The 24,679-nt window shown below is 41.4% G+C and overlaps 1 protein-coding gene across 1 annotated transcript in view; it reads right to left on the bottom strand.

The window, feature by feature from the left end:
- Positions 1–24,679, bottom strand: part of KIF15 (kinesin family member 15) — a 68,635-nt gene that overhangs the window by 30,987 nt on the left and 12,969 nt on the right. The window contains exons 5-16 of the mRNA XM_039228274.1: positions 21,810–21,847; positions 19,756–19,853; positions 18,296–18,475; positions 15,681–15,890; positions 13,299–13,424; positions 13,015–13,137; positions 9,684–9,807; positions 5,528–5,604; positions 5,090–5,299; positions 3,844–4,021; positions 1,815–1,956; positions 781–922 (exon numbers count right to left, since the gene is read on the bottom strand). Coding sequence (XP_039084205.1) covers positions 781–922; positions 1,815–1,956; positions 3,844–4,021; positions 5,090–5,299; positions 5,528–5,604; positions 9,684–9,807; positions 13,015–13,137; positions 13,299–13,424; positions 15,681–15,890; positions 18,296–18,475; positions 19,756–19,853; positions 21,810–21,847 — 1,648 coding nt within the window. The remainder of the gene's footprint in view (positions 1–780; positions 923–1,814; positions 1,957–3,843; positions 4,022–5,089; positions 5,300–5,527; positions 5,605–9,683; positions 9,808–13,014; positions 13,138–13,298; positions 13,425–15,680; positions 15,891–18,295; positions 18,476–19,755; positions 19,854–21,809; positions 21,848–24,679) is intronic.

The following is a 24,679-nucleotide window of genomic DNA, read 5'->3' on the forward strand; positions in this document are numbered from 1 at the left end:
TGCTCTTCTCCTCATTCTTAGATGTTCACACATTTTTTTTTCTTTTATGAGGGCCATGGTTGTTTAGGGAAAGAAGCCTTCCTGTTATCACTAGTGTTACGTGGATCCTTTAGGGGTCTTTGTCTTTAAGATTTCTATTCTTCTACCATAAGCTGTGAGCACCCCGTACATTACAGTACCGGCTGCCAAGACACACTAGGCGCCAGGCACTCTACCATCTCACTTAACGTTCTAAAACACCTACAATCAAATTAGTTTCACCCCCAATTTGGAGACCAGAAACATGAGGCTTAGAAGTTAGGAATCCCCAGGGTGCTTGCATGGCTCAATCGGCTGAGCATCCAACTTCAGCTTAGGTCATGATCTCAGGCTTGTTGAGTTTGAGCCCCGCGTTGGGCTTCATGCTGACAGCTCAGAGCCTGGAGCCTGCTTCAGACTGTGTCTCCCTCTCTCTCTGCTCTCCGCCAACTCACACTCTGTCTCTGTCTCTCTCTCTCAAAAGATAAATAAACATTAAAAAATAATTTTTTTAAAGAAGTTAGGAAATCCTGCCTAAGGTTAATGACAGATGAAAATTTGAACCCAGGTCTGAATTTAAATGCTGCATTCTTTCCCACCGCACCCCACCACTGGAGCCAGACATCAGAACACTACGACCAGAGTCACTTTGGGGTTAACTGTCTGCAAGGGGTCCTAGCACCTGGCAACCACCAGTGCACATTTTGTTAACAAAATGAGTCGAACAGACTTAGGATAGAAGAATTGCTTCAGATCACCTACCTTAAGCGTTTCGGCATGAATTTTATTCAGCTGAGAAACTTCTTGTCTCTTGCAGGCTTTTGTTGCTTCCAAAAGGTTTTCAAGATTAAAGTTTGCTTTTTGCAAAGACTGAAGCTCTGATTCCAATTCTAGCTGCTTTTTTCTAAGAGATATTTAAAAGTCAAGTATTTTAGGTAATAAGTAATGTCATACATTTGTAGAACACTTTACATTTTATACTCTCACATAACTTGATTAATCTCTCCAACTCAGAGATATTCTCAGATTATTACCCTCATTTTTCAGTTGGGGAAAATACAGCATATAAGAATTAACTACAGTGTGAAGTAATTTAACTAGTAAATGGTTAGAGCTCCAATTCAAAAGCCCAAGTAGTCCATGATGATACCACACGTGATATGTTATTTTTAAAATAAACGCTACTTAGGGCACCTGGGTGGCTCAGTCGGTTAAGAGTCCGACTTCAACTCAGGTCATGATCTCACGGTTCGTGTGGTTGAGCCCCACATCGGGCTCTGTGCTGACTACCAGCTCAGAGCCTGGAGCCTGTTTCGGATTCTGTGTCTCCCTCTCTCTCTGACCCTCCCCTGTTCATGCTGTCTCTCTCTCTCTCTCTCAGAAATAAATAAAACATTAAAAAAAAATGAAATAAAATAAACGCTTTTTTTTAGGACAGGATTAATCTTATATTATATAGTTATAATATAAATGTGATTTATCTTTGTTTTCTTTAACACAAAGAGCATAAAGAATATTGACAAACCTGTAATTTCTAAAAATCCTGACTTCATTCATAGCAACACTGACTTAAATTTAGTAACTAGATACATGTGTACCAGTGAAAACATTTGTATCATCTAGTTCATTAAATATATTAAAGGAGCTTTTTCTTCATGTCACAACAAGTTAGTTGCTAAATGAGAATTCATATTTAAAGTAAAATGTTCAATCAAATTATCAATGTTAAACACTAAAACAACTCAGCACTAAAAGATACTGAAATAGGTAAGCATGAATGTTTATTTATACTTTACCTCGTTAGTTCTTTGAATTCTTCATATTCTTGTTTTGAATTATTCAGCTCTGCCTGAATTTGCAAGAGCTGTGTTTTCAACTTCTCAGTGTTCACTAAGGAACATGACTCCTTTGGTGCCTTAGGAGAAAATCCCAGCTGACCTGGTAATAAGGAAACAACTCAGTTTTTGAAAGACAAAAATGAAAGAGCACATTTTTCTAGAGTTCTCATCCAGGTATCAATCTTGAAGCAAAGAAGGAAAAATGATGGGTTGGAAGGTGGACCCTAAAACACAAGAGGCTGTAGCTCACCATGGAGATGAAGACACTGCACACGGTGTCAAAGAGTACTGGTTCTTGAGAAGCTGAGAAGCCCCAGGATATAGGGGTGTGTTTAAGGCAACACATTTTCCATCAGGGGAAAGAGCAAGCCATGAAGCACAACACACACAAGTCTCGATGGTGAGCCATCAACAGGCGAATACTGCAGAAATTCATGCTAAAGGCTAATGTCACTAGTCAATAAATTATTCAGAAAAGGAACCAAATAGCAAAGGCAAGATGAAAGAGCTTGGTACCATCTAACAGGCAGAAAGTATTTTCAGGGATTGGATAGAAGACTTGGTATATTGAAGAGAGTTCTGATGAGCTCCACTGAGGGAAAACATCATGTAAAGGTTATTCAGACAATCATCTTTGTTTGGAAGATGATGGGATCCAGAAATGACCGTTAATATCTTTCAAAGGTATGTAAGTCAAGGAATTATTCAAGGTAAAAATGGTGAAAAAAATACAGAGCATCGTGGAGGAAAATAGCTGAAATAAAGATCACAAAATGTGATCCTAACTTCACATCTAAAATCAATCTCTCTGCAATCCAAGTACTGTGAATTTTATTCTTTTATTGAGTCATAACAGAATGGAAGAATTGCAAAATGAAAGTTTAAAAAGGCACAGAGGCGCCTGGGTGGCTCAATGCTGATAGCTCAGAGCCTGCACCCTGCTTTGGATTCTGTCTCTCCCTCTCTCTCGCCATTCCCCCATGTTCTGTCTCTCTCTCTCTCTCTCTCAAAAATAAAAAATAAACATTAAAAAAACTTTCTAAATAAACAGGCTTCGTGATGAGTGCAGACAGAGTAAAGTTAGAGTTTTCTGAATTTCAACCTGCAATAACACAAAGGCTGAGACAGAATATGAAACTATTCACTCTAAGAATGAGGCAAACACACTGGGCTCCTGGGTGGCTCCATCAGTTAAGTGTCTGATGCCTGATTTCCACTCAAGTCATGATCTCATGGTTTGTAAGTTTGAAACACGCATCGGGCTCCGTCCTGGCGACATGGAGACTGCTTGGAATTCTCGATCTCCCCCTCTCTCCCCCTCCCCTGCTTGTGTGACCTCTCTCTCAAAATAAATAAAACTTAAAAAAAAAAATGGGGTAAGCGCAGACTTTGTTGCCAAGTCCCACTAACTGAGCCACTTTTCACAGAATAAAAATAGACGGAAACAACTCAGGACTAACAGTGTAACCTGGTCAACATAACTGGCACCCACGACTTCAGGCCACAAGCGCCATGCTGGGATCGGGACCCCGACCTTCCGATGCCTCTCACGCTGCACAGACCTTAGCTGGGCAAGTGAACATCTCTACTCGACATTCATCATGTTGATTAGTTAAGCACTTTTAATTTCAAACGCTTCTAACAGAAAAATTTCATTTAATAAAAATTATAAGTAATAGCTGAATCTTTTATCAACAAAACAGAAATACAATCTGTCTTTATCAACACAACAGAAATGTTTCACTGACATGTCAATTAGCCTACAAAACTCACGACATGTGATCTGTGAGAAAAATGTTTAGGAAATGCCTTCCGATAACATAAAAAAGCATAAGTATGAACACGCACACCAGGTCTAGGGGCTAAAATGAAGACCCCACCTGTGAGGCAATATAAATGCCCTTTTGATTTATTTATTTTTAAAAAAATGCCCTTTCAAACAGCCCCCCAGCCTCTACAAGGCATGCAGACAACCATCATTTCTTACCCTTGTCCTTTTTCTCTGTGCCAGATAGTTCGGAGAAAGCTTTTTCTAGTACTGCAATGGTCTGGGCATCCATTTCTTGGGCTCTTTTCACAGGCTCTAACATTCTCAATCTTCTATTCTCCTCCCTGAGGGAATGGTTTTCCATAGCGTACTTTGCAACTCTGGGGTGGTGCTCTATCTGTGACACAGAAGAATGACAGACTTACATTTCGACAGACATTTCTCCTTAGTGGCCAGTCTTGCTGCAAAGCCATCAGGAAACATTAGGAACGCTGCGTGCATTGCTGGCGGTGGCCTGCTGCAAGGCCTGTGCAACGCAACCTGGCCGTGTGACCACACTAGCTATGTGCGGAGCCTACAGCACCATTTTTCCACGCCTGGGTCTGAGCTCTGAGATTTTCATGCAAGCACAGGCTCATAAGTAGACAAGTGCAAAGGGGTGTACACAGGCCGACTCTTCATGCAGCGGGGACTGGTGACATGAACACACTGTAAAGAATAAGGAAACTCTCTACTGATTGGCATTTAATGCCCTCCAAGATACACTATGTGAAAAGGGCCGCAGTAAAGCATGTGTGGTAAGTTGCCTTTTATGTTGAAAAGGAATAAAAGTAAAAATATCCATGTTATTTTTATGAATATGCATTTTTTAAAAAATTTATTTCTGAGAGAGTGAGAGACAGCGTGAGCAGGGGAGGGTCAGAGAGAGAGAGACACAGAATCAGGCTCCAGGCTCTGAGCTAGCTGTCAGCACAGAGCCCAACGTGGGGCTCGAACCCACGAACCGTGAGATCATGCCCTGAGCCAAAGTCTGCCTCCCAACCGACTGAGCCACCCAGGTGCCCCTGAATATGCATTTAAAAAAACCTCAGAAATATACAAAAGCCAGAAACAGGTTTTCTTCGTTTTTAAATTATATTCCTGTGGTAACCACCCATCCTCTCCAGGGAAAGGAAAACAGGCAACGAGAAGTTGGAAGGGCCCCACTGTAAGGAAACTGCTTATTTAGAGGAACATGGCTGCCCCCTTCGCCTGGGTGGAGCGCAAACACAGCAACTCTGCCAGGCTCCTCCCCTCCCCTTGGCCATCTTGGAAAATGGAGGCAGGGGAGTTGTGCAACCACAGGTCAGCTGAATTCATTCAAAAACACTTTCCACTGTATTAACTTACACCAATTTGGTGACAGACTTATATTTGCCTCAAAGCTCCTTTCTTTTTAGAAAGACTACAAACGTTATGCACTCACTTGTTCCCGCAGGGTTTGGATCTCATCCCTTAATTCCGACAACAAGCGATCCTGCTCTGCAGGCAGAAAACTTCCCCGGGATTCCTTGTGGAGCTTCTCCAGGCGCATTATTTGATCCTCTCGGAATTTCACAATCATTTTATTAGACTGAATAAATTTTTCTTTTTTGAGGGTGAGGTCTTCTAATTGGGTAACTTTTTCTACCAGAGACTTAAGAAATTCATAATTTGGTTAAACATGAAAAGTAATTCAGCCTTCCTAAATTTCCCCAAACCAAGCAACAAAGGCTAACCTGACAATCTCAAAGGCAACATTAGATTTTCCACAGCTTTCCTTTGTTTTATTTAATTATGCCATTTTTTATTTTAGTCAGAAAGGTACCACATAATGAAAGCCTAAAAAATCTGGAATCCCCTTTATACCAACTCCGTTTCCTACCTTCTTTTCCTGTTCGGATTTCTTAAAGAACATCATCGCCTCTTGGAAATACTTCATGTAATTAGTTTCATCTTTGCCTGTAATTGGTCCAGTAAGAAAGAAAAGGAAACAGGAAAAACATGTTTCTCTCTCAAGTTTTAGGACCAAGAATTGAGCTAAAATAGACTCTGACTGCTCTCAGTGAATCTAAAAGAATCAGACTATCATCACCAGATCATAGATTTCATATTAACTCAATCTAAATGTTAGTGACTCTTTGAAGAAAAGTAAGTTTCTCTTATCCTGTTTAGTAAGCATATACATGTTACCTATGACAATCTCTTGAAAGTGGACCTAAATGAAATTTATTAGTATCTCTTTTAGCACTTGTAAGGGATGAATTATTCAAACTTATTTCTTCTCTCCCTTCCTACCACATCCCAGCAGAACTCAGTACACATGGTATCTGTATCTGTTTACAAAGTACAGGCATCCCTTGTTTTATTGTGCTTTGTAGATACTGCGTTTTTTACACATTGAAGGTCTGTAGCAAGCCTGCATTGAACATGCCTACTGGCATCATTTTTCTGCCAGCTATTACCCACTTCATGTCTCTGTGACACATTATGTTAATTCTTGTAATATTTCAAAATTTTTCATTATTATTATATTTGTTACAGCGATCTGTGATGAGTGATCTTTGAGGGTACTACTATAATTATTTTGGGCACCACAAACCATGACCATCTAAGATGACGAACTCAATCAATGTGTTTTCTGACTACTTGACTGTCTGGCTCTCCCTGTCTCTTCCCATCTCCTCAGGCCTCCCTGTTCACTGAGACAGGAAATTAGGCCCATTTAATAACCCTATAATACCTTCTAAGTGTTCAAGGGGAAAAAAAAAGTCACATGTCTCACTGTAAATCAAAAGCTAAAAATGATTCCGCTTAGTTAGGAAGGCATGCCGGAAACCGAGATAGGCTGGAAGTTAGGCCTCTTGCACCAGTTAGCCAAGCTATGGATGGGAAGTAAAAGTTCTCAAAGGAAATGAAAAGTGCTCCTCCAGTGAACATATGAATGATTAGAAAGCAAAACAGCCGTATTGTGGATGTGGACAAACTTTTAATGGTCTGGATAGAAGCTCAAACCAGATACCATGTTCCCTTCACCCAAGGCCTAGTCCAGAGCAAGGTCCTTACTCTCTTTAATTCTGTAAAGGCTGAGAGAGGCGAGGAAGCTGGAGAAGAAAATTTCAAAGGTAGCAGAGGTTGGGTCATGAGGTTTAAGGAAAGAAGCCATTTCCCTAACATAAAAGTAGACGAAGCAGCAAACGTTGTAGAAGCTGCAGCAAGTGATCCAGAAAGTAAGTCAGGAAGGTGGCTATACCAGTAACAGATTTTCAACGTGGATGAAACCACATTGAAGAAGATGCCATCTAGGAGTTTCACAGCTAGAGAGGAGAAATAATGCCTGGTTTCAAAGCTTCAAGAGACATGCTGACTCTCTTGTTAGGGGCTATGCAGCTGGTGACCACAAGTTGAAGCCAATGCTCATTTATCCTTCTGAAAATTCCTAAGGCCCTTAAGAATTAGGCTAAATAGGGGTGCCTGGGTGGCTTAGTCGGTTAAGCGTCCGACTTTCGCTTAGGTCATGATCTCGCGGTTCGTGGGTTCGAGCTCCGGGTCGGGCTCTGTGCTGACTGCCGGCTCAGAGCCTGGAGCCTGTTTCAGAGTCTGTATCTCCCTCTCTCTCTGACCCTCCCCTGCTCATGCTGTCTCTCTCTCTCTCTCTCCTAGAAATAAATAAAACATTAAAAAAAAAAATTTGTTTTTTAAAAAAGGAATTAGGCTGGGGTGCCTGGGTGGCTTAGTTGGTTAAGCGTCCGACTTTCGCTTAGGTCATGATCTCACGGTTCGTGGGTTCGAGCCCCGCGTCAGGCTCTGTGCTGACTGCCAGCTCAGAGCCTGGAACCTATTTCAGTCTGTGACTCCCTCTCTCTCTGACCCTCCCCTGCTCACGCTGTCTCTCTCTCTGTCTCCTAGAAATAAATAAACATTTAAAAAAAAAAAAAAAAGAATTAGGCTAACTAGGAGTGCCTGGATGCCCCAGTTAAGTGTCCAATTTTGGCTCAGGTACGATTTCATGGTTTGTGGGTTCAAGCCCCACATAAGGCTCTGTGCTAACAGTGCAAAGCCTGCTAGGGATTCTCTCTGCCCCTATACCACTCATTCTCTAACATAAATAAACTAACATAAATAACATAAATAAATAACATAAATTTAAAAAATTAGACTAAATTTAAAAATCAACTTTAATCAACAACAACAATAAAGAATTATGCTAAATCTACTCTGCCTGTGCTCTAAAAACAGAACAGCAAAGCCTGGATGACAGCACATCTGTTTGACTTGGCTTACTGAATATTTTAAGGCTATTGTTGAGACAAAGTGCTCAGAAAAAGATTCTTTTCAGGGGCACCTGGGTGGCTCAGTTGGTTAAGCATCCAACTCTTGATTCTGGCTCAGGTCATGATCTCAGAGCCCTGTGTTGGGCTCTGTGCTAAGTGTGGAGCCTACTTGGGATTCTCCTTCTCTCTCTCTCTCTCTATGGAAGAAAGGAAAGGAAGGAAAGGGGGGAAGGAGGGGAAGGAGGGAAGGAAGGAAGAAAGGGAGGGAGGGAAGGAGAGAAGGAGGGAAGGAGGGAGGGAGGGAGGGAGGGAGGAAGGAAGGAAGAGAGAGAACGAAAGAAAGAACGAAAGAGATTCCTTTCAAAATATTACTGCACACTGACGATGCACCTGGTCACCCAAGAACTCTTGATGGAAAATGTATGAGATGAAATTGTTTTCATGCTAACATAACATCCATTCTACAGCCCACAGATCAAGGAGTCATTCTGACTTTTAAGTCTTATTATTTAAGAAACACATTTCTGAGGATATAGCGGTTACTGATACTGACTCCTCTAATGGATCTGGGCAAAGTCAATTGAAAATCTTCTGGAAAGGATTCACCATTCTAAGATGCCATTAAGAATAATCCTGACTGATGGGAAGACGTCAAAATATCAACATGATTAGAAGTTTGGAGTAAGTGGATCCCGGCCCTCACAGATGACTTTGAGGGTTCAAGACTTCAGTGGAGGCAGTAACTGCAGGTGCGGTGGGAACAGCAAAAACTCTAGAATCAGAAGTAGAGCCTGAAGATGGCACTACGCTGCTGCAATCTCCTGATAAAATGTGAATGGAAAAGGAGTTGCTTTTCAAGTTTATCTATTTATTTAGAGAAAGCGTGAGTGGGGGAGGGGCAGAGAAAGGAGGAGAGGGAGAGAATCCAAAGCAAGCCCTGCAGCACCAGTGCAGAGGCTGATGCAGCACTCAAAGCCACGAAGCCACGAGATCGTGACCTGAGCTGACACTGAGAGTCAGACGCTTAACTGACTGAGCCCCCAGGCCCCCCTAAGAGGAGTTACTTCTAATGGACGAGCAAATATCGCAGTTTCTCAAGCTGGAACCTACTCCTGGTGAAGATGCTGTGAAGACTGTTGAAATAACCACCAAGGATTTGGAGTCTCACATAAACTTTGTTGATAAAAGAGCAGCAGGGTTTGAGAGGATTGGCTCCGACTGGCTCTGGACAGGATGCCAGCAAACGGCCCCGCACTCTACAGAGAAACCGTTCATGAATGGAAGAGCCAACAGATGCAGCAAACTTCACTGCTGTCTTATTTTTAAGAAACTGCCACGGCCACCCCGGCCTTCATCACCCGCCATCCTGGTCACTCAGCAACCATCAACATGGAGGCAAGACCCTCCACCAGTGAAAAGATTACAATTCACTGAAAGCTCAGGTGACGGTTATCATTTTTTAGAAAAAAAGCATTTTTTAATCAAGTACGTACATTGTGTTTGTAGATGTAATTAGTGCATACCAACGACTCACAGCACGGTATACACAAGACTGTTACCTGCGATGGGAAACCAAAACATGGATGTACCTGGCACTGTTGCAGAATTTGCTTTACTGCGATGGTCTGGGACCAAAGGCCAGTCCCATGTTCCTACATCAGAAGAACAGATTTGTTCGACAATTTGTTCGACCCGCCGTCAGAGGGTCCTCCTACTAACAACCGCACTTGGTCTTCCCCAGGATAGAGGGCGGCGCATTCATCTTACCTTTGGTCAGAAAGCTCTCTGGAAGTAGCTGCCCTGAAGTGAGCTGGGCCAGCTGTTCTTTGAGCCTCTTCACTTCAGCTTGGAGCTGGCTCACGTTTCCCTGGGTATCTTCATTCACTACTGCCTGTCCAAGAATTTATTTTAAAAAGCGTTAAAAGAATACTTTTGAGTCATCCAGGTGTGTGTTCATGTTTGTTTGTAGGGTCTGGAGTGACAAACAAAAAGCAAAACTGTGCTTCCATCTCATCGAAAGTCACAAGGCCACCAGTATCCCAGGGTGCTAGAGTGGGGAGACGCCTTCCTCTCCCTGAGCCTCGCACCTACGGGCAGGGGCTCTCCCCCTCACCACCCCTCCTGGATCCTCCACCTTAGGTGTCCACCCTGTTGGGCTGGGTCACGCCGGGATCCGGGTATGTTCACCTAACACTGCCTCCTTCTTGGGACAGCTCCCACCCCCATGGAAAAGAGCGAACTCCTCTTCCCCTCGGGAAGGACCACCCCTCCCCTCTGTCTCAGCACACAGTAAGAATGTGCTGAACTGCAGAGGTGGCCTGGATGCTCAACTGACTGAGTCACCCAGGTGCCCCAAGACAAGTTCTAAGAGGTTCAAAAGGGCCCATAAAACCTACAGGGAGATAATAAGAGCCAATAGTTGGCTACCAACCAGATCAAAGGAACCCAGTTATGAAATACCCACTATCTTAGAGAGGGAGAAAAACTGACAGCCCCAGGTCCCCGTATTCTTGTCTCAAGCCAGATCTGCCCATTAGGAAAGATCTAAATAGCACATCCTTTAACGAGTCCCAGATATCCTGGGCACCTTCCACTGGTAGGCGGCAGAAGGGGACTTACCATTGATAATGACTAGTATAAGGCTCCTGGTTTAATTGTTTGATGTATTCAGAAGCCATTCCCAGTAGCTTCTAATGTTTGTGGCCAGCCTCACTACAAGGCACTCCTGCACATTCTGACATCACTATCAATCAGTGATATCATAATCCAAATTACGCCTGCAGTTCTCCACTCTCCAAAAGCTTCTAGTAAGTCCCAAGAGATAGGGTCAGGAAGCTCGAATGATTTTTCCTCCTCCTATTACAAATCCCCACCATGGGGTCATAATTGAATAAAATGAGTGAACAACTAGACTTAGTCTTCTGGCTTCCCCGGGAGGAGAAGAGGTAACATGGACCTCTTCACTCTTACATGATAAGATAATCAGAGAATCTACTTGGGGGTAGAAACGAGCAACTTCTCCTTTAAAAGAAAGAGGAAATTAATCTGCCAGTTCACAGTACTATGGTTCTTTGTCTAAAACCAAAGGGATGGCCAACCCTTCCGAAACAAGTGGGGGAATCCTTGGTGTTTTAACAGTCTGCACCAGGGGCTGGCAAAGCACTGCTTGCTCGTGGGCCAAACAGTCAGCTGTCTGTTTTTATAAGTAAAACCGCATTGGATCACAGTGATGCCCTTATATTCACACACTGCCTATGGCTGCTTTCGCACTAACATGGCAGAGCTGAGTAGCTGGGATACAGACGATATGGCCACAGAAACCTAAAATATTTACTTTTACAGAAAAACTTTTCTGACCATTGGGGTACACAAATATCGAGGAAGCTTCTTATATATAAGAAAAATGGGGAATCCTCGCAGGTATAGACAACTTAAAAGACAAAGCTTGCCAATATCACCAAGCTATTTTCATAGTGAAGCCCCCCCGACACACACACACATCCCTCTGATAGCACTGGTTTAAGCAAATAAATGTAGTCTTTAAGCAAATAAATGTAGTCTCTAACCCAAATGCAAAGGAAAAACCTTGCCTTCATTTAAGAAAACACAAGTGAAATAATACCAACCATAAGACCTAAGGTAGATCTCAAACTACATGAGCAATACAGAAGGCTAGGAGAGATGAAATAGAAATCTTGCTTGGAATCAATAGCTAATTATGGAAAGAGCTCAAATGTCCATCAACTGATGAATGGAAAAAGATGTGGTATACATATACAATGGAATATTACTCAGCCATCAAAAAGAATGAAATCTTGCCATTTGCAACAATGTGGATGGAGCTAGAGCGTATTATGCTAAGTGAAATAAGTCAGTCAGAGAAAGACAAATACTGTATGATTTCACTCATATGTGGAACTTAAGAAACAAAACAGATGAACATAGGGGAAAGAAGAAAAAGAAGGGGGGAGCAAACCCTAAGAGACTCTTAACTATACAGAACAAATTGAGGGTTGAGAGAGGAAAAGTGGGTGGGGGATGGGCTAGATGAGTAATGGGGATTAAGGATGGTACTTGTGATGAGCACTGGGTGCTGTATGTAAGTGATGAATCACTAAATTGTACTTCTGAAACCAGTATTACACTCTCTATATATACATTATATAGTGTGCACTATATGCTGTATAATATATATATTCTAGTTATATAGTGTATAAATAAATACACTAACTAGAATTTAAATAAAAATTTAAAACGAGCAAAAAAAAAGAAGTCTTGTTTAGAGTTAAGCTTTCACAGAGAAATAAATAGAAGCTAGTGTTAAGATTAGGGCAATCACAAAAGTGAGATGCTGCAAGTTTAAGTATTTTTCTTTTAAAAGAAAAATGTTTTTCTTTAATGTTTTATTCATTTTTTGAGAGACAGAGAGAAACACAGTGTCAGTGGGATAGGGACAGAGAGAAAGGAAACACAGTATCCAAAGCAGGCTCCAGGCTCTGAACTGTCAGCACAGAGCCCGACCTGGGACTCGACCCCTCAGACTGCAAGATCATGACCTGAGCTGAAGTCAGACACTCAACGAACTGAGCCTTCCAGGTGCCCCAGTATTTTTCTAACTTACTTAATTGTACTCAGTATTTACCTTATTATTTTTCTCTATGCTTCTTATTTAGAGAGAGAGAGAGAGAGAAAGAAAGAGAGAGGGGCGCCTGGGTGGCTTAGTCGGTTGAGCGTCCGACTTTCGCTTGGGTCATGATCTCGCGGTTGGTGGGTTTGGGCCCCGCGTCGGGCTCTGTGCTGACTGCCAGCTCAGAGCCTGGAGCCTGTTTCAGTCTGTGACTCCCTCACTCTCTGACCCTCCCCTGCTCACGCTGTCTCTCTCTCTCTCTCTCCTAGAAATAATAAATTTAAAAAAAAAATTAAAAAAAAAAAAAGAATAAAAAAAAAAAGAAAGAAAGAAAGAGAGAGAGGGTGAGCAGGGGAGGGACAGAAACAGAGAGAATTCCAAGAATCTCAACCCCATAAACCATGAGATCATGACCTGAGCCAAAATCAAGAATTGGACACCCAACCAACTGAGCCACCCAAGCGCCCCTACCTTGTTTTTAATCAGCTTGGCTCTCTGAGCAAAATTAAGCGTCGACAGGGTTTCCCCAAAACACCTGGATCCAGGATGAACATTTGCGATTACGGCTGTTTTGGCATTTCCTCCAAGGGAATCCTGTTTAATGATATGAATGGTACACATTTTCAGAGGAAAAACCACAGATCTTTTTTAAGCAAAGAAAACGGATATTCTTACCACTAAGGCTGAGAGATTACCTATCAACCATAGTGAGAATAACCAAAACAGAGGCCTAGGAGACCAATGATCTACTTTACCCGAAGTAAGAAGGTAAGTTTGGAGTCTCTGTAGCAAACATGCCTCTGTTTTCCATTACCCACATCGACAAGCGCAGTGATCACTTGGCCCAGGCAGCTCAACGATCGGTTTATGTTACCTGCCTCCTAAAGGGAAAAAGAGCAAAAATTTAGGTGCACTGGCTTCTATTAGCATTTTGCATTAAAATATGCCTAGCAGTATATTTTGAATGGAAAGTCAAGTCATAGACAATGATATTAAGGATGACTGAGTTTTCAGCAAAAAGATGTCCTCAACTATCCCCTAACTTTTTCTTATTTGACACACATTGTAATTTTAATATTCAAAGACAAATATGGAAATTATGTGGAGGAAAAAAAAGGTCACCTCGTGATTGTAACAGTTGTAAATTGACCTATAGGTAGGGATAAAAATCTAGAAAAGAACAGAGCAAAAAGTTGGGAGTAGTGCATTAAGAGGCATATTTTTCAACTGTTTTGTGTTACAGTGTTTGCTACTGGGGCGCCTGGGTGGCTCAGTTGGTTAAGCATCCAACTCTTGATTTTGGCTCAGGTCATGGTCTCATGGTTCATGAGATCAAGTCCTGCATCGGGCTCTGTCCCAAAAGCACAGAGCCTGCTTGGGGTTCTCTCTCTCCCTCTCTCTCTTTCCCTCCCTTGCTTGTGTGCACTCTCTTGCAAAACAAATTAACTTTAAAAATATAGAATCTAAAAATGTTTGCTACATTAAAAGGGTGTGATAACTAATAGTCCACGCTATGTCCCACAATGTCACTGATGAACTTAATACCAAGAGAATATTCAATCTAATTCTATAAAGTCTAAAACCTCTTTAAAAAGGGGTTTGGGGAGGAAAAAAATGATGGGGTTAAACATGTTACACTCGATTCTCACCGTACTTAGCATACTTCAATAACAGGTCTGCAGTGGTGGGAGCACAGAAAAAAGAGAGAAAGGGTGCAAATTATCAAGCAAGATGTGCTGAGTTCATATGTCACACTGTCTGTCTTAGCAGTCAGGAAACCACAAAGGTGCTCACAGCACAGTCTGTGGCGCTGGACTACTGCAGACCCGCCCCTAGCTGTGGGCCCTTGGACAATTTCACCTCTGTCTCTCTAAAATAGAAGGGATAACGGTACCTACTTCCCAAAGATGCTGCGAAGGCTAAATGAGTTAATACACACGAAGCATTTGAAAGAGACCCAGTATATGTCCTCTAACAAACATATGCTTTCTTTTGACTTCATGTCTCAATGGAAACATGAGCCCAGCATCTCCTGAAACTGCCGGAGAGCTCAGGAGGGTCATATCTTCACTTTTAATGCAAAAAATAATCTGTTGGGGCACCTTCGTGGCTCAGTTGGTTAAGCACCCAACTCCTGATTTTGATTCAGGTCAAGATTTCGCGGTTTCTGAGTTCGAGCCCCACACTGGGCTCCACAGTGATGGCATGAAGCGGGCTTAGGTTTCTCTCTCCCTCTTGCATGCATACTCCTTCTCAAAACAAATAAACATAACGAAAAAAAAGTAGACTGCCTTCCACCATTTCCAACTAGCCCTGATATATCCTCAACTATAGTATCTACACGTCTTACTGACAATGCAGATCACAGTACATATATACATACCAGCAAGACACATTCAGAGAACCTCAGGTCCCACTGCCAGTCCCATAGCCTAGGACGAGGTCCTTGCCTTCCCCCTGAAATATTAACCAGCACAGCTGCCCTCCTTTCTCTCTGGGCTCTCCCTTTGTGATTCTGCCAGTGATAGGCCAGATGGCTAACCTTTTATTAAACAGGCTTTTGAAATCACTCAAAACTTTTCAGTGTTTCCCAGTGTTTGGAGAGTTGAGCACAACCTGGACTCTCAGTGACCTGGGCCTGCTTGCACCTCAAACCCAACCGGTTCACTGACACATGCTGAAATCTCTACATCCATAATGACTCATGAGATGTGCCCCCGCCGGGCAGGTATTCTCTGTTCCTCTCTCCCAATCCAAATCCTACCCCCTTTAAGAACCCACTCAAGAACTACTTCTTTTCCATACTTCTCCCAAGCAGTCCAGGCCCTTCTTCCTCTGACCAAGAACTACTACTTTTCCATACTTCTCCCAAGCAGTCCAGGCCCTTCTTCCTCTGACCACAGCTGATATTTGTACTTGTTCATCCCTTCTGGTATGAATTCAGAGACTCTGGCTACAGACAGACCTGTCCTATCCTGTGTATGTTTAACGTCCCTGCACCACAACAAAAACTTCTGCATCTTTAGAATGGGAGCAATTTCTCATTCCTTTGATTCCTTCACACACTTACCTTGGTACTGACTTCTGGTATTTAATTCATACACAAGTTGAATGGAAGATCGTAATTCCAGTCTTACCTTCAACCTCATCCCTTCTGCATGGGTGTCTTTTTGTCTTTCAGATCCTGCTAAGTCCACCAGGTTGAGTAGGGAGGTCCGTATATTCACGGTCTCATTGCTTTTCTCCATTGACTCTATTGTAATTGTAAACACTGCATGAGACCGAGAAGATTCTCTATTCATTGATGTTGATGCCACACGTCTGTTTCTCCATCCTCCAGACAGCACCTAGGCAAAAGCGAAATATAGTTCCACAACTTCCAAGTGACACAAGAGCCACTATTTGAAAATTTGTACAGGACAACGAGAAGGAATGCTGGTCCATCGAGGAACATGCTCAAGTTACTCTTCCCTTTCTGGTTCCTTCTCTGTGTTACAGAAAGAGAACAAATCGGAAATCAGCAGGCTGAGCATCTAGAAATGGTTTTGCTGTTCTCTATTTGTATTAACTTAATGCAAATCATAAAATCTCTCTCAACCCCTTTGCTGAGATAATGAGAAAGTTAGACAAGATAAATCTCAAAATTACCTTCAAAACCGAAGTTTTGTCAGCTCATTTGGTCTACAAAGTATTTGTTTTCCTTCCCTGTTCCCTATGGCAAGCAGGATGCAGGATGCAGGCTTCGGAATCAGATGAACATGAGGTCAAGCCCTGGTTCAACTGTTTACTAGATGTATGGTCTGGACCAGTTGACCCTTTTCAAGGCTCAGGCCCATATTTGTAAAATGGGAATATGGGTACCTACCACACAGGCAGAACTTCACCAACGGGAATGAATGTGCACACTAGTCACCTTGAGATCTTAATAAAATTCACACTCTAATCAGTAGATGTGAAGGCAAGGCCTGACATTTGTAACAAGCATTTGTAAAAAGCATCCCAGGCAATGCCGATACTCTGAGAACTACAGTTTTGAGTAGCAAGGGCATACTATGTACAGGGTAAAATGGGTAAATTAGCATCTTACATCAAAAAGGAGATTTAAAAAATTAAACAAAATAACAGACACAAAACAGGTTAGCAAAGTGCTTGGCACATACACTCAATAAATGGAGTGGTTAAAATCCTATTAACCAGCCACAGCATAAAATTGAAGCTATTGGTTTCTTTTACATTTTTTGGCTAGTACTTTATGTTTCTTTTTCATAACACTAAATACTGTATATTAAATATTAGGTAAATCATAATACATTCTTCATACAGCTGGAAAGAGAGAGACATATATTCAAGTATGGACTCAATATAGTAAAGATGCCAATCTCCAAACTGGTCTATAACTGCAATGTAATTACAATAAAAATCTCAGCAAAATTGTTGGAGTATGTATATGTACACACACACACACGCACACACACGCACACACACACACATACTGGGTCACACATAAAACCTATTTCTTACTATGAGAGTCCCAGTGTAAAATGTTTGAATCATGAGGCACCTGAGTGGCTCCCCGGTTGAGTGTCTGACTCTTGATTTTGGCTCAGGTCTTGATCTGATCATATCTCAGGGTCGTGAGATTGAGCCCCATGTCAGGCTCTGTGCTGGGTGTGGAGCCTAAGATTTTCTATCTGCCTCTCCCTCTGTCTCTTTCCTGCTCGTACATGCTCTCCCTCTCTCAAAAAGTAATGAATAAATAAACAGAATCTTAAAAAAAAAAGTTTGAATCAGGAGGCTTGCTGAAGACAGAAAAATAAATTACTGAACTATGATTTATATATATATGTACACACAAATATTCATACAATGGATTATACAGCAGTGAAAATGAGTGAACTGCAACATGGATAATCTTCATAAACATCGTCAGTTTTAAAAAGTTACAGAAGTCTAAATATGCACAATTTATTAAAAATCAAAAATAGGCAAAACCAACCTTTTTAGAAATACATACATTTGTGATTTAAAAGTAGAAGGAAATGATCACGACATTGAGCATATTGCTTACATTTGGGGAGGAGCCAGGAACACAAGGTAGGGACAGGCACATAGGTAGACAGGGTAGTGCTGGTGATATCTGAGTCTTGATGGTCTAAGGTCCTCCGAGTTCATTCTGACATTAAGCTTAGTAACTTATATGCATGTGCCAGTATTTTGTATGTATCAAATATTACACAATAAAAAATTATTTAACATCACTGGCCACGTCAGATCCCATAAAAATGGGAATGTTTTGTAAATTCCTGTCAAAAGATTTGTTTGCCCTGAGCCGAGTGTTCACAAGAAGTTGGCTTTTGACACCTAACAAGTAAACAACGGTAGAAAATAAAGGGAAGAGAACAGCCAGCTGGTTTAAAAAGAAGCAATCCCAGAGGCTCTTCAAAAGCACAGCTGCCAGAAAGAGAATCACTAAAGAGACACAGACGTTAACAACATCCGCCAGTGGCCTCCAGGGAGCCTGACTGAAACGAACGGCACCGACATAATGCAAAACCAAGAGGCTCAAAGTTCTATTTTATCCACAGGGGAGAGCTATATAAAACAGTCATATCTTTTTTCCTCCTTGCAAACCTTCTGTGTCCTGCCTTTACAAAACTAATTTTAGTATCTCAATTCTTGCTTTTTTTGAGATCAAAGTGTTTTTCACAGCATGTTACACTGCCTCCAGCTCAAGCGGCTGCAGGTAGGGTACCTGATAGGCTTCAGCTGCCGAGGCCACCACCTGCTCCACCGCACCAACAACGAAGACTCCCTTCTTGATGTGCTCCCTTAAGTACAGGCCGGCTGACGCAGAGTCCAGCAGGTCATAGATCTGCTCATTGTAGATCTCGATAAAGGAACACTTGCAAAGGAAACTCTTTCCAGCTCCAGCCTGGAAAGAGAAGCCTCATTTAAATATGTTCTTTTCATGAGTCATCCCGCTCTTTCATGAGCGTTACCCTTTTACTTGCTTCGCAAGGTATACATTTCCTACCATGTTATCCTGCACACGATACAAGATCCCTAAAAGCCAGGTAAAAATCCAGAAAACTAGTTTTAACACATCATTACATCTTAAGTCAGCATCAAACTGTGACCCCAAGAGGCCTCGGTCTCCCGAGGTAACTCATAAGCAAGTCAAGGAGGGATTGAGGCAGTTCCGATGGCCAAGTCCACCTTCTTAAACTGAGGTGTAACCGACAGACACCATTATATTAGTTTCAGGTGTATAACAGAATGACTCAATATTTATATATATTGAGAAATAATCACCACAGTAAGTCTGGTTAACGTTCATCACCATACACAGTTACAATTTTTTTTTCCTTGTAATGAGAAGAACGATTCCATTTTTATCTGTCATCTACTGGACTTCTTCATCAAGGTTTACCTGAAGCAAGTGTTACCTTATTTTAAAGACTGAAAATAATTTGATTCAGAAGCCTCTCTACAGAACCACAGAAACGCACAGCACCATACTTCACTGGTTCCCAAAGTGCGTGTCTAACTGCAAATGTTACAGGGATCGTTTCTGCACAGGATAGTAAGTCAATGTTATGTGTCGGTCTCCTTGGTACACACGGAATGGAACGTGCAACACTAAGGAATTCACCAAGTGAAAGGACAATCATGAGAAAGGCCTAACCTGGGAGTCAATGGAAGAGGGAAGCCCACATCACCAGTGTGATGGGGTCACACTACAAATGAAACCATCAGATCGTCCTCAGGTGGTAGAAGGTGTTGCAGAGGAGACAAGGATGGGCCCAGCGCTCCTGGACATCCTGAGGAACTGGGGACACATGCAGTCAACCGTGAGCCTAGGAGCCAGTAGGTGATGGGGCTTAATGAATCTGTTTTCCTCCATTAAAATTTTCTTTTACACTTTCTCTCTTGCAAAATCTGAGAGGCTGAGAAGCACACATTCTTCTTTTAATCTGAGTTCATGGATGATACATGTTTTAGAAACTAAAAATTTTTAGAAAATTAAAAACTCAGAAACCTTCATTTTTTCTTAAGAACTAAGAGGTTGGTTGGTTTTTATGCCACACCTGCCTGTCCACATTGTAGAGTAACGACTCAGGACCCTCCATGTGTTATGAGCTAATTATTAGCAGCTAACTGCTCAAAACTAGGTATTTCATAGATCCACCTTATTTTCATAGCAAGTTTTACCTTCTCTTTTTCACGGTCAATCAAGGAAAACAAATATTCAAAACTTCGTGGGATTACTCCTCTCAGATTATGAGAGAAATGATCGGATTCAGATGGTCCTGAAGAAAAATGTAAAAAAAAATCATATATATATTCATATTCATCTTTACTACAGGAGTCCTTCAAAATGGCAATACTGAAAGGAAATTTATTCAGAAATAAAATGATGTTATATAATCAGTTTCATATTTGTGCCCCTGAACAAGTTAAGTTTTAGTCTGAGAGATCAAACAGAACTTACCTATCATTGGGGCTGAAGGAAGGGCCCTCAATAGCCACTAATGCTGGCTACTACACCTGGAGTTTTATAAATACCCCTTGTAAACTGTACCTAAAATCAATCAATCAATCTCAGAGAGAACTACGTAAGTAAATAAACAAAGAAGAAGACAAAGAATAGGAGTCTGCAGATAATTTCATAACATTTTCCTGTTAAATAATATACAAAGATATTCAACATATTCTTCATGGTTACCTTGATCATTTCCTGCCTCGTCTACACCTTAGCTCCTCATCCTGCTTCTACTCGGCCTCCTCCTAGACTATTCCATTCAGCTGCCTGAGTAATCCTTTTAATTACGTATCAGATCATGAAGTTCTTAAAAAAAAAAAAACAAAAAAAAACCACCTCCAATGACTTCACATCGCACTCACAAAATCCAAAACCCCAGCCAGGTCTCACATGAGCTGACCTCAGAGTCTAACTCCAACTTCCCTCCTTACTACCCCTTTAGTCTGGAAAACTCCCCTCTAACCCATGGGTCTTCTTGATGTTCTCTGAACACTCTTGAGCAAGTTCCCAACTTAGAGCCTACAGCCTGGAAGATTCTTCTCCCAGAGAGTCTTGTGGTTTCTTCTCCTTTCACTCAATAATTCTCTTTCTTACTATAACTCACAATTCAGAAACCATTAAAAAACAACCACCACTGAAATTCAACCATAAGAAAATTTAAAACTTTGGCAAGGGGAAAGTCAAAAGACAAATGAAAAACCTAAAGAAAAATCTGCTATCTTGTAGACAAAGGACTATAACCTATTTTACAAAAAATGAGTAAGAAAAAGATAAGCTAATTTTTTAAATGGGAAAAAAGCTTGAATGGGTATTTTACAGAGAGGCTATTCAATGTCCAATAAACATATGAAAGACGCTCAGTTGTCAACAGACATCAAGAAACTGCAAACAAAAACACAATGAGATAATACTACACATATTCCAGAAAGGCTAAAATTTTAAAAACTGACAATACCAAGTATAGACAAGGACATGGAGGTCCCAGAACTTCCATATCTATCATGGCCATATAGATACTAAAGCTGATACACACATAACTATGATCCAGCAAATTCCACTCCTAGAGATGTACCCAACAAAAATGAACTTGAAAAGACACACACAAGAAAAAGTGGCATAGCAGCATTATTCATATGGTCTAAAACTGGAGATAATCCAAATGTCTAGAAACAGTAACATGGAAAATGTGGCATATTCACACAATAACACATTATACAGCAACGGGATACAGCAATGGAATAAACTTGTACTGCATGCAACATGAGCAAATCTTAGAAACTTAATGCTGAGAGGAAGAAGCAAGACATAAAAGAGTACATACAGTAAAATTTCATCTATAGAAGTTTAAAAAGAACCAAAACTAATGATAGAAGTCAGAGTAATACATACTTCAGGGGAAGGGGATGAGGTAGTTACTGACTAGGAATCTTGACCTGGGTGGTAATTACATGGATTTATAAATATATAAAAAGTCACTAAACCCAACTCACACAAACTGTTTATTAAGCACCTACTCTGTGCTAAGCACTGACTGGGAACATAGCTGCAAACATGAATTTTGTTATCATGGAACTCCCAATTTGACAGAAGCCTGGGAAATATCCCTAATTTTATGAAGTCAACACCATATACAGAAAGACATCCCCCAAAATGTCCTTGGTGCCTAGGTGCTGTCATTGCAGAGTAGATTAAGCCAGCAAATGATAAACTTTAATTCACTTACCCATCATTGTAAATGTTTTCCCTGAGCCAGTCTGTCCACTGTAAAAACAAATGTTTTATATATTATTTTTACACACAAAACTTATAAGACTCCCCTCCTGCTTTAATAAGTTCTACTGATAGATAAATTTTCCCCACAAACACCAGGACACCTAGGTGGCTCAGGTGACTGAGCATCTGACTCTTGATTTCAGCTCAAGTCATGATCTTACGGTTCATGGGGTAGAGCCCCACATCAGGCTCTGCCCTGACACTGCAGAGCCTGTTTGGGATTCTCCCTCTCTGCCCCTCTCCCATGCAGACACACACACGATCTCTCCCTCTCTCAAAATAAATAAACATAATGGGGCGCCTGGGTAGCTTAGTCGGTTAAGCGTCCGACTTTTGCTTAGGTCATGATCTCGCGGTTCGTGGGTTCGAGCCCTGCGTCGGGCTCTGTGCTGACTGCCAGCTCAGAGCCTGGAGCCCGTTTCAGAGTCTGTGACTCCCTCTCTCTCTGACCCTCCCCTGCTCGCACTGTCTCTCTCTCTCTCCTGGAAATAAATAAAACATTAAAAAAATAAATAAATAAATAAATAAAGATAAAAAACTTTTCCCCATAAAGATCTTATTTTCCTTTTTTTTTTTTTTTTTTTAATTACATTAGGTAAGGATGCTTGGCTGGCTCAGAGTATGCAATTCTTGATCTCAGGGTAAAGTTAAGTTTAAGTCCCACATTAGGCGTAGCGTTTACTTTTTAAAAATTATATTAAGTAAAAAGTGATTGATTCATTTTCTTTCTCTCCTGTTCTACTACCAAGAGCTACATTGTTAATTGGTAATTCTTCAAAATTATACAAACATAGCCATCAGAGTTTTTAACTTTTCTTTTTTTTAAAGGAGCTAGAGCCCATGAGCTGGGGAGAGGGGCAGAGGAAGAGAGGAAGAGAGGAAGAGAATCTTAAACAAGTTGCACACTCAGCATGGAGCCTGACATGGGGCTCAATCCCATGACCCTGGGATCATGAGCTGAGCCAAAATCAAGAGTCGGACACTTAACAGACTGAGCCTTCTTCTAACGAAAAGCAATTTTTCATTAAATTATTAATATGCCACAAATTAAACATAATTAGTATGACTATAAGATACTTAAAGATATTTAAATCTCTAAAGAGAACACAGTGTCTGGCAATTGTGGCTCTATTTCCAATTCATTTTTTAATTTTACCTCTCAAAATAATCTGTGGGAAAAAAATCTTTCTTCTCTTAAGAAGACAAATGAGAAAATAGGTCTCTGCCGTACTGATGAAGAGAAAACATTCAGCTCTCCTGAACACAGCTGAAAAGTAAGCATGAAAAGCAAAGGCAAACTTTCAAGTTAGTATGCATGTGCACATGAGCCTAGAGTTCATACTTCTTTTTTTTTTAATTTTTTAAAATGTTTTATTTATTTCTAGGAGAGAGAGAGAGACAGCGCGAGCAGGGGAGGGTCAGAGAGAGAGGGAGTCACAGACTGAAACAGGCTCCGGGCTCTGAGCCGGCAGTCAGCACAGAGCCCAACGCGGGGCTCGAACCCACGAACCACGAGATCATGACCTAAGCGAAAGTCGGACGCTCAACCGACTAAGCCACCCAGGCACCCCGAGTTCATACTTCTTAATCTGTTTTTTATTTTCTTGTGTTTTGAGCCAATTATAGATAAACCAAGGGCACACACAAAGCATCAGCTGCTCAACTATATGAAATTTTTTTTTTAATTTTTTTTTAATGTTTTTTATTTATTTCTAGGAGAGAGAGAGAGAGAGAGACAGCGTGAGCAGGGGAGGGCCAGAGAGAAAGGGAGTCACAGACTGAAACAGGCTCCAGGCTCCGAGCTGGCAGCCAGCACAGAGCCCGACGCGGGGCTCGAACCCACGAACCGCAAGATCATGACCCAAGCGAAAGTCGGATGCTTAACCGACTGAGCCATTTGAGAAAGGCAAAGTGCAAGTGGGACGGGGCAGAGAGAGAGGGAGACACAGAATCTGAAACAAGCTCCAGGCTCTGAGCCATCAACACAGAGCCCAAAGCGGGGCTTAGGCCCACAAAACTGCGAGATTATGACCTGAGCTGAAGTTGGACACTCAACCGAGCTACCCAGCTGCCCCTCAAATGCATTAAATAATTCACTACATTCTATTAAAAAGCTCCAGTTCTAAATAAAATGTGATTGTCTACTGCTAAAAAATAATAATTACACTAAAAATATATTCCCATTAACCTATATATTCTATAAATCTGGAATGATACTAAAATTCACTTTGTACAATTGCTAAGGTCACAATGCCTTCTGGACCTCCATCTTACATTCCACAGTAAGTCTACAGCAATATTTTAAGGCTGCCAACATTTAGNATTTTGATTTCAGAATGTATCACGAATCCTAACCACACTGTTATTAGTTAAAAAGACTTTGGGGGCACCTGGGTGGCTCAGTTGGTTAAGCGTATGACTTTGGCTCAGGTCATGATCTCACAGTTCGTGGGTTCGAGCCCCGCGTCGGGCTCTGTGCTGACAGCTAGCTCAGAGCCTGGAGCCTGTTTCGGATTCTGTGTCTCCCTCTCTCTCTGACCCTCTCCTGCTCACACTGTCTCTCTTTCTCAGGAATAAATAAAACATTTAAAAAAAAAAAAGAAAAAGAAAACAATGTGACAAGTTTCTCATAAGGTTAATCATAGACTTACCATATGACCCAGCAATTGCATTCCTAGGTATTTACCCAAACGATTTGAAAACTTATGTTTACACAAAAACCAATATTCAAACATTTGTAGTAATTTATTCATAATCACTAAAAACTAAGATATCCTTTCATAGGGAAATGGATAAACAAATCATGATAAACCCATACAG

The sequence above is a fragment of the Hyaena hyaena genome, unplaced genomic scaffold (genome assembly GCF_003009895.1).
Source record: "Hyaena hyaena isolate Hyena2069 unplaced genomic scaffold, ASM300989v1 scaffold_30, whole genome shotgun sequence".
Taxonomy (NCBI): domain Eukaryota; kingdom Metazoa; phylum Chordata; class Mammalia; order Carnivora; family Hyaenidae; genus Hyaena; species Hyaena hyaena.